Source organism: Pseudorasbora parva, chromosome 16, assembly GCF_024679245.1.
Source record: "Pseudorasbora parva isolate DD20220531a chromosome 16, ASM2467924v1, whole genome shotgun sequence".
NCBI classification, from domain to species: Eukaryota; Metazoa; Chordata; class Actinopteri; order Cypriniformes; family Gobionidae; genus Pseudorasbora; species Pseudorasbora parva.
In genome coordinates, this window is record NC_090187.1 from 21,005,925 (window position 1) to 21,016,708 (window position 10,784).

Genomic DNA, 10,784 nt, shown 5'->3' on the forward strand with positions numbered 1-10,784 from the left:
TCCTCAAAGTAAATCAAGAAAACAAGATTTAAATAAGACTATGTTGAGCTATAACAATGATTTGTTTTCTGCATCGAAACAGTTACTCATCTGTCTGATAAAGCACATAATATATTAAAGCGTCTTTGGTGTTTCTATGGTTTCTACAGAATAAACCGGAAATCAAGGGTAACGCAGTGTAGTTCGGTTCTTGGGTAAAGGAAGAAGGCGGGGTCGGCGTTACTGGGACTCGTAGCTTTTATTGCTCTTTCACGTTCAAACAAAAACACGTGCTCGAGGGCACATCAACTCATTAACTTCACACACACAGTTTCAACACTCTGTACTGCTATCTTTCTCCAGGCAGGCTGCACTCCGAGTCCTAGTCCAAACTCTCTCTCCCTCGTCTCTCTCTGCCGTGGCTTTTAAGCCGTCTCTCCACGCCAACTACTGCAATCAGAGACAGGTGTTATTCATTTGCACTTGACCCACTTACGCCCCGCTCGGCTCCGCCTTCTCTCTCCCTCTGCCGATCCCGCAAAACCACGCCTCCCCTGCCACATACCCCCACCGCCCGACTCAGGCCGGGGAGCTGTCCGGCCTGCAGCCTCCCCCGCCCTGGAGCAAATTCTCCATGGATAGCCGCCCCAAAGTGTGGAGTTTTGCTCTTAGGTCCAGGACATACTTCATTCGTTCTTACTCGCTGAAGGCCCGTCCTCCCAAGCCTCCCTAAGGACGTTCAGCACCCCCCGCGGCTGGCGCCCATAGAGCAGCTCAAAGGGGGAAAACCCCGTGGAGGCTTGGGGGACCTCGCGAACAGCGAACAACAGAGGCTCAAGCCATCTATCCCAATTCTTGGCGTCTTCGTGAACGAACTTACGAAACATGGCTTTTAACGTGCGATTAAAACGTTCCACCAGACCATCTGTCTGTGGGTAATAGACGCTGGTACGGATCGCCTTAATGCCCAATAATTCGTACAGTTCGCGGATCGTCCGCGACATAAACGCCGTGCCTTGATCGGTGAGAATCTCTTTCGGGATTCCCACCCGGGAGATTAATGAAAACAGCGCGCTCGCCACACTTTTCGCCGAAATCGTGCGGAGAGGAACTGCTTCGGGATATTGTGTTGCGTAGTCAACGAGCACCAACGCAAAGCGATGTCCCCGTGCTGACCGTTCTAATGGCCCGATGAGGTCCATACCAATTCTTTCGAAGGGGGCCTGCATTAGTGGGAGGGGGCACAACGGTGCTTTTGGGGTGGCCGGTGGGTTCACCAGCTGACATTCCCGACAAGATGCACACCACCGGCGTACAGTCTCGTGAATGCCCGGCCAAAAGAATCGGGCCATGAGGCGGTTTAATGTGGCCGTTTGACCTAAATGTCCCGCCAATAGGATTGGAATGAGCCGTCTGGAAAAGCATTTCCCGGCGGCTTTTTGGTACTAACAATTGCGTTGTATCTTGCTTTGACGGGCGTCTTGGACCACCCGATACAAGCGGTTATTTATCACTGAGAAGTACGGATAGGAGAGTGGTTGCTCAGGGTGGACACGGTGGCCGTCGATGGAACGGACCTGCGCAAACGCGTTTTTGAGCGTCTCGTCCTGGGATTGTTCCAAGGGAAAGTCATCGCGCTCTGAGAAGATGGGCGGACCCATTGCGCTCGGTTCCCCTGGAACTGCCCCCGGCGGTCCCGAATCAACCTCGCCCGCCTGCGCAACCGCTACCCTTCCACTTCCGTTCTTCCCCCAAGAGGCATCCACACATAAGTGCCCTAATAATTTATTAAACGCTGGCCAATTCGTCCCCAGAATTATAGGATGCCGGAGGCGCGGGTTAACTGCAACCTCAACACTATGCGTTTGTCCCCTAAATTGGATATCCACGGGCACCAACGGATAGTTCACCACTTCCCCGTGTACACACCTCACCTTAACCATGCGGCTGTTACCCAATGCCCTAGGTGAAATCAGGCTTTGATGGATGGAGGTTTGGTTACACCCTGAATCCACCTAAGCCTGATAGGTACCCCCCTTGATACTCACGGGTATCTGGTACAGGCCTTCTTGATCGGGGGCGGCTTGTGGCGCGTCGGGGACCCGGACCAGCTTCCCCACATCCATCATAGGACACCGATCAATAAAGTGTCCCGGGTCCCCACAGCGCCAACAAGCCGGCCCAGGCCTCCCCGCCGCCCTAGTGGCTGGAAGTGGGTCCAGCCCTTGGCGTGGAGAGAGGGACGGGGATAATGATCCCGGGAACGGATCTAGGCTTCCTCCTCCCCGGGCCGCCGGCTGGGGAGTCGCCGATGTCTCGGCCGCGGCCCCCGTTCTCCACCTCGGCGCTGGCCGGGGCGGTACTCCAGCTCTGGACCTGGGAGCGGGGACAGGCTTAGAGAGAGACGGGGCGGGGTTAGGAGGAGAGAGAGAGAGAGAAGAGAGAGAGAGAGAAGCCGCTGGCAAGGGCTCGCCGACCCCATGGCACGCCACCATCTGGTCCTCCGCCAACTGGATGGCCTGGTCCAGCGACGCCGGGCGGTGGCACTGGACCCACTGCGCGGTCTTCCTCGGAAGCCGCGCGACGAACTGCTCCAGCACCACGCGATCGATGATCCCCTCGGCGTCGCATTCTCCGGCCATCAGCCACTTGCGGCACGAGTCCCGGAGCTGGTGCGCGAAGATGAAGGGCCGGCCGGACTCTTCGAGCGCCAGGGTCCGGAACCGCTGACGGTGCTGTTCCGGTGTCCGGCCGACCCGCTGCAGGATGGCGCGCTTGAGGTCGTCGTAGACCAGGAGGTTCTTGACTGGCAGTTGGTGGGCGGCCACCTGCGCTTCTCCCGATAGCAGGGGCAGGAGCCGCATTGGCCAGTCATCCCTGGACCAGTCCCGAGCGGAGGCGGACCTCTCGAAGAGGTCGATGGACGACCTGGAGGCATTCATCGGTCCCATCTTCGAGAGCGCGATGGTGGCGGCCGAGTCGCTGGCGGGTTTGGGACTGGCCTGAACCTCCCGGTCCATCCAGCTCCGGAACAGCTCGCGGTCCTCATGCTGGGCCTGGAGGAGCGCCTCAAATCTTTTTTGCTGCTCCTCCCTGACGGCCCGCAGATCTTGATGTGTTTCCCGGTGGAGGCCCGCGAGCGATTGCACCAGGTCCGCAAGTGGGTGGCGGGATGGCGTTTCCATGGCGGCGTGCACACTTCTTCCTCCCGGGTTTCGGCACCAGTGTAGTTCGGTTCTTGGGTAAAGGAAGAAGGCGGGGTCGGCGTTACTGGGACTCGTAGCTTTTATTGCTCTTTCACGTTCAAACAAAAACACGTGCTCGAGGGCACATCAACTCATTAACTTCACACACACAGTTTCAACACTCTGTACTGCTATCTTTCTCCAGGCAGGCTGCACTCCGAGTCCCAGTCCAAACTCTCTCTCCCTCGTCTCTCTCTGCCGTGGCTTTTAAGCCGTCTCTCCACGCCAACTACTGCAATCAGAGACAGGTGTTATTCATTTGCACTTGACCCACTTACGCCCCGCTCGGCTCCGCCTTCTCTCTCCCTCTGCCGATCCCGCAAAACCACGCCTCCCCTGCCACACGCAGGTATTACAATTTTTAATTATTGTAATACTGTAATATTGTATGTGCTTTATAACAGAGCCTCAACAGGATGTGGGATTGTTTTGCACAATTTTAAACGCCCCCCAAAATGTAACCGGTTTCCATTTTAGAAATCTGGTCAACATAATGTAGAAGGTAGGTTCGGAAAAGAGCCTGCAAAATTCAAATCTGTAAGAATCCAGAAGAAACAGTTTTTTCTTCATATAACATATGTTAGTGAGTAAAGAATTTTAAAGGCCTACAAAAATGTAACATCCATATGAATGTGTTGTAATAAAAATAGATCATAAAGAGCACAATACATAGTATCCTAGTGAAAGCATATATTTATATGTAGAAGATTTGCCCAAACCATTGATGTCAGTGTGAATAAATAAATAAATTGCCCTAACAATCTGCAACCACCAATGAGCACCAGGAGATTTTGACGATTGCTTTGTTTATATTCCTGGCACAATTCCAGAGACACAGAAATCTACAAATCTACAAATTTATCTACAAATAAATGCAACGTACTGTATACATTCTGATTCTGCTTTTTAGTTTTCCACGCAGCCTTTTCATGTTGCACCTGTTTTGTCTTTCCTCTCTGCACACACTTCATCCCTAGTTGACCATTAGCTAGGGGTGCATGCATGACGAGGCTTACATGTATGCTACGGATGAACACGCAGGATCTTCAGCTCAAATTCACACACTTACCACGTGAAGCCACATGCTGATCTGCTTTTTGACTATTTACAAACCAAAAGCTTCAATATCAGTACCAATAAGACATAAGACAAGCTTTTGAATGCAAATGTAAACTAAGCCAGGATTAATTAAGTATAAAACTGTATTAAATAGTATTTCCTTATCAAAACATAACTTGGGTTGAATAATGATAATGTTTGTGCACTATGGTACAAGACATAAACTAAAAACTACTGAGTCTTTCATCTTTGATGTGGCCTATACCAACTTTGTGTAAATGACGTCAATACAGAAAATTCAAACCGCATTTTCGAATCATTTTATGAAGGACTATTTGGTCTCTGGATCTCGTGGGACATCTGCTCCATGTGAGACTTTCACTGGCTCTCTGTGTTTCACAGCTGTTCTGTCAAAATAAAGCTGTAGGGAAACTATCGAACCTCACAAACACACACACCTGACACATTTTACATCTCCACCATCTATAATTTGGCATATCATCAGCATAGCTCAAGAAACTAATTCCAGACAGTCTGTTTAGCCCATAAGCAAAGCTGAACAGGCAAACAAACGCAACTTTTGACAACTGTCACAGATGCAATGAGTCAATGATCATATACAAAGAGATTCACAGTATGCATATACCACAGATTTAAGCAACCTAAAATGTTGTATTGCTTACGGACACAGTAGTGCAGTGGTTCTCAAACCTCTCCTGGAGTACAACCAGCCCAGCACATTTTGTATGTCTCCCAATATCTGACACACCCATTTCAGGTCTCGCAGTCTCTACTAATGAGCTCATGAGTTGAATCAGGTGTGTTAGATGAGGGAGATATACAAACTGTGCAGGGCTTGTGGTTTTCCCAGGACAGGTTTGAGAACCACTGCAGTAGTGAAAGTTTCTGAATTCTAAAACTATTGAATCTAAACCTATTGAATTTCATTCAAATCTCTTATTTTAAAAAATGGTGTGCCATTTTTCTGCAGTCCTGTTCTCTATAGAAACAATCTCCTGTGATATAATAAGGCCTCCGGGAGTCTAATTTTCGAAACATTTGTCACTGAGCCTGCCTTCATTTGCATACTTCATAATTAGTGATAAAGCTCTGCATTCCATTTGGGAAAATAAGATGCTGCTGGCATTCTGCATTTGGTCTTAAGGGGAAAGGTTCATTTGATAAGCAAAAACAAAGACGAATGAGGTACAGCCACCCAAATCCAATTTTAATGAGCATATTTATCCTGAAATCATATAATAATGTAGGCTAATAGTTTATCAATCATCACTGAAATAGCCCCGTCAGGTGCAGATAGAGAGAACACGCCCATCTGTAGGGCTCTTATGAAGCGCAGTCGCGACCTCTACTGGAAAAACGTGCTATTACAAATACAACACGTGTTGGGATCATAGACCGTAAAAAAAAATACGGTTGGGATGCTACAGTATTTTACAGCGATTTAGAGGTTCATTGTGCGTTATTAGTTATATTCTAGTTAATTAGTTAATTCTGAGTCATTTTTATGAGGCTACTGATCTGAATGAGTTCATCATACAGATTGAATTATCAGTAAATGAGTGAAAGCATTATCAACGGACAGTCGTTCAATTTCAACCTCACTAAGGGAGCTATAGGCTTAATAATAATAATGTGTCACGAGTTTGGCACAAATTAATATCATTTAGCCCTCACCCTACCTCATGTCGTTCCAAACCTGTGATTTTCTGTCGTCTGTAGGAGACAAAAGGAGATGCAATATTTATCATGAAAGTGAATTGAGGGCAGGCGTGTCGAGTTCATCTCATCTGAAGCCACATAGCCTAACCTTTGTGTAATAAAAGGTTCTATCGGCGCTACGTATTTGGAACCCTTATATAGAAGTATAGTTGAGTATACTCCAAAGACCCTTTGATGCTAAAGGGTTCTATAATGACAAGAAAGAACCATTTTGGCACTTAAAATGGGTCTATATAGAACACTTTAAAAAAATGCATTTCTTATCTTAGCAAAAACTCTTAAGTTTGAGTTATTTTTCCCCAAAATAAGACAATTACTTTTGCTTGTCCAGTAAATACTTCTTGTTTTAAGAATGGTTTAGATGTTTGGACTAGAAACAAGACAAAAATACTAAGTAAGGAAAGCATTTTTTGCAGTGAACCTTTTAGGGGTTCCAACTACATTGCGCCATAGAACCTTTTAAGGTTCTATATAGAACCTTTTTTTCTAAGAGTGTAGTTTAGGAATGAATACGTCTATTAATTGATGAGGATATTCAGTTCAATCCAGTAGCCTACCATATAATAATATTAAAACAAAATACTCTTTAATTGGCACGTTCATAAATGATTTTCAAAACTGATTTGGAAAAAAAAAAACGCACACCAAAGAACTTATTTTCAATATAAAGTGATTGTGGACTGGATTTTTTTTTTTTACCTCTTATCACAGTATTGAGCATGTCAAATATTAGTAACAACTTTAGCTTTGATGCATTGTTAGTTTTTGTACAGGATCACATTTATTCTCTGATTTCTCTCTCCCTCATTTACTGTTCGTGGCTGTTTTTACCCCATTAATTCCATTATAACCACATTTTTTGATTGCAAAGCCATGACACCATATACTCATGTATTATTGATTGTTGGTGGTTTTCCCTGTTGGGAAGAGGTAAAATGTCTTATTTTTACAGTTGATCACCAGGTGGCACCATTAACCCTTTAGATAGGCCTGTGCTAAAAAATAAAAAGTTAGTTTCTGGCTTTTGTATAGCTAGAGTATAATGAATGCATATAAATGAGGGAGAGAAAAAAATGTTAATCTGATGCTGCACAGAACCTAACAATGTATCAAAGTCAGTGTTGTTACTAATCTTTGACATGCCCAAGACTGTGAAAAAACGTTTAAAAAAATCCGGTCCACAATCACACTTTATATTGAAAATAGGTTATTTTGTGTGTTTCCCCAAATCAATTTTTGAAAATCATTTATGAACTTGGCAATTAAAGAGTGATATGAGTGATAAGAGTGACAATTAAACAATGACAATAGCTCAATATAGTCAAGTAGGCCTATAGTTATACAGCTTAATATAGCCTATAGCTAAATGATACATTAATAACATTAATTAGGCTATAATCTATTAATTAACTGGTCTAATGTCCAAAAAAAAGTTTGCCAAGCTTTGATAATGTATGGAATATTATATTAATATATTATCAAAAAACAACAGGCCTACTTTTAGAAGCACAGATTTGTCTGTCATTGCTGCTGCTTTAAAGGGATAGTTCACTTTGAAATAAAATTTTGATATGTTTTAGCTTACCTCATGGTAATCCGAGATGTAGGAGTATTTGTTTCCCCAGTAGTTTTCCCCGTTCTTGTCTGTGCCTCACATAATGCAGGTCTATGGTCACCACCTCAAAGAGCATACACAGAGAAGGGGGATTCTTTAATTTGGACATCTCTGTGTATTCCAAATTGGGAGTTCCAAATTGACACAGGATTTTTTAAGAAGCTTCACATTTAATTTTAAAGGTATTATTTAGAGTAGTGAAGTCTAATACATTAAGTCCACCATATTCATAATCATTCATGACTACAATGTCTTCCTGGTGTAATGTGTTCTGTTCTTCCAGAGAAAGTTAAAAAGCATTCGGTCAATATCCTAACAAGTCTTATTATCCACACAAAGAGAGAGGGCTGCATACGTCAATAGCGATAGGCCCTCCGCTTTTGAGAGCAATACTAGCGTGATGTGAACTGCTGGTTGGCCTAAGAGACGTCATATCTTTTTACTTCAAAATTAAAATGGCTTATAACTTTTACAAATCTAAACATAATAATGTGTCCATGAATCACTAAAATTAACAAGATACACTAAAAAAACCTTTGATATTCAACATAATGCAATGCCATAAATCAATATTTTCCAGAGACACAACATTTGATAACTAGGCCTACCCTCAAAACTGTTTTGGCTGACTAAATCTCTCAAATATTGATATTCAGATTAAATTACAAAATTAGCCATTCATCAAAAGTGCAGAGGAGAGATTTTGTGCTTTCTATGACCAGGAGAAAAAATTAAGGTGTGGGGGTCATCTTGTTCCTGAGGGAATTTTACCCCGTTACCCTACACTTGACTAAACTGTTGAGTACATAGTGTTCAGTGTGTCATTTGGGACATGGTGTAAGTTTGACAGTGATTGCTTTTTGACAGCGGATACAGCTGTTCACATATGACGATAACTGGTTACTGCAGTGCTGTACATGTTGTTTATGATGCTTTCTACTCACCAGCTGCTGAGAAATGCCGCCAGACACAGCACAGTGCTAAGTCCATTTAATGATGCATCAACACACAGACAGATGAGTAAGAGAGAGATAGACTTTCATTTTGTCAAGGTGCTTTGCATGACTCAGTGAGCAAAACCTGAAAAAAGAAACGAGTAAGCAGAGAAAAACATAATTGTAATAGGGCAAATGATGCAGTACACCGGGGCTAGTTGGAATATATTAATAACATTTAATTCCATCTTCCAATAAACTATTCTAAAATAATCATATTTTGTAATAACTGTTGAATAAAGACACAGTGACATAAATCATTTGCACATATAGAAATTCAATTAAACATCATCTTCAGTATTTCACAGGAGGAAACTTTACAAGTAATTAATTTAAGGTTACAGTCAACTATATATATATATATATATATATATATATATATATATATATATATATATATATATATATATATACATATATATATATATATATATATATATATATATATATATATATATATATATATATATATATATATATATATATATATATATATATATATATATATATATTATATGGGGAAAAAATAAACAAACATGGTCTATAAAACCATTGTTTTGGATAACAGAAATGAGAGAGTTGCATAAAATAACAAAAACACACCCACAAAAAAAACTGATATATTGAAGAAGAAAACATTATGATAAATATGATATTTATGACAAATATCCTTGTTTGTATCGTTATTACTTAGGACTACACTGGAAACAAATGCTGTAAAAAAACGGCCACATTTTGACAGTAAAATGCTGTTTTCCATTAAAACAGTAATATACCGTAGAAAACAATGCATTCTGGGTAATATTTGTCATTTCCGAGAAAATAGCCAACAGTAATATACTGTGAATTAACATGCTTAAAGTTGACACTCAGAGGCTGTGTTCAAAATCTCTCCCTATCCCCTTATTCATTATTCCCTAGTTCACTAATATAGACCACTCGACAGAGAGAGAGGAAATAAGAGAGTGAATTCAGACACTGATGAACACCTGCTGTTATCACTGAAGGAAAGAGAAACATCAACAGCAGAAAGTTGATTTTATCAACTGAAGATAAAAGAAGACATTAAATCTGTGAAGATCTCAGTAGAGGATTAAACAACTCCACAAACAGCATTACCAGCTTCACACATTACTAACCAGACTGACTTTATTTCTGTCAGACGACTACAGAAGCTCTTATTGAGAATTAACAGATGATGTTTTATTGTTTCTTCTGACTTTACTGTTATGGTCATAACATTGACACAATTACATTAGTATTTCTCTTGCTGCTGTAATGGTGTGTTTTCAATACATGTGTTATTGCAAGTAAAGCTGAGAAACAACCATGATTAGATTATGTTGACTAATGGTCTAATTCACTAAATATTTACTAGTCGTATCTATAAACACATAGCTAATGCTTAATTTTTTGTAAAATTTGAACCCTATAATTGTATAACATTGTTGTAACAACCAGATAATTTGAAGAGCATGGGAACAGCTTGTGGTCAAAACGTCTGAATCAATCTGACTCACATAGACATCAAGAATCGGCGTATGAATCTCAACCATGGTGACACTCAAAACTCCCAGCATGCATTGTCACGAATAAATTATGCTGCTGAATAGCCTGGTTATTTTCTTTAATTCTTACTATTAGCCTTTATTTTTGCTGCTGTTGTTGTGTTGACTTTAAGTAGTGTTTTATGATGTTCAGAGTTGATCTGTTCGTTTTTTTAATTGATTGTCACCATTGTAGATATCTATATGCTGATTCTTCATGTCTATGCGGGTCTAAATGACAGCAGAGAGCAAACTTTTTTTTTTTTTTAAATCATTCATTACTAATTCCTAATCAGTGGTTGATAATTTCAGAGGTGTCCAAGTTTGGCAACATAAAATAAGGGTCAATTTGTGTTTTTAAAAGAATGGGTTGTTTAGGGAAGAGACACTTGACAAGATAAACTAAGCATCCCATTACGAGTAAAACATAACCAATAACTTCTGCCCACTTTGTTTTTTGTTTGTGTTTTGCTACAACAAATGTGTCTACGAAACAGTTATAGCAGACAAAGAAAACCTATTTTTACAAAGTAAAGGGCCAAGAGCCCCAGTGAAGCAAACACTTATCACGATAAAGGTGACCAAAGATTTTCAATTAAACATC

General features: G+C 41.8%; 1 protein-coding gene across 2 annotated transcripts; it reads right to left on the reverse strand.

The window, feature by feature from the left end:
* Window positions 1–265: 265 nt before the first annotated feature.
* On the reverse strand, window positions 266–3,384 carry LOC137043625 (putative SCAN domain-containing protein SCAND2P). 2 transcript variants are annotated; one of them, XM_067419922.1, is made up of 3 exons: window positions 3,336–3,384; window positions 2,028–3,216; window positions 266–429 (listed from the first exon to the last, which is right to left on the reverse strand). In XM_067419922.1, exons 2-3 carry the CDS (start codon window positions 3,162–3,164, stop codon window positions 427–429), a joined length of 1,140 nt encoding a protein of 379 aa, XP_067276023.1. In that variant the 5' UTR covers window positions 3,165–3,216; window positions 3,336–3,384; the 3' UTR covers window positions 266–426. The 2 variants fall into 2 exon arrangements, with proteins under 2 accessions (XP_067276023.1, XP_067276022.1); XM_067419921.1 differs by having other exon boundaries at window positions 2,028–3,367.
* Window positions 3,385–10,784: the final 7,400 nt, after the last annotated feature.

Excerpts from the sequence above, each read along its gene's own strand:
- LOC137043625 (XM_067419922.1), bottom strand. The coding sequence starts at position 3,164 with ATGGAAACGCCATCCCGCCACCCACTTGCGGACCTGGTGCAATCGCTC.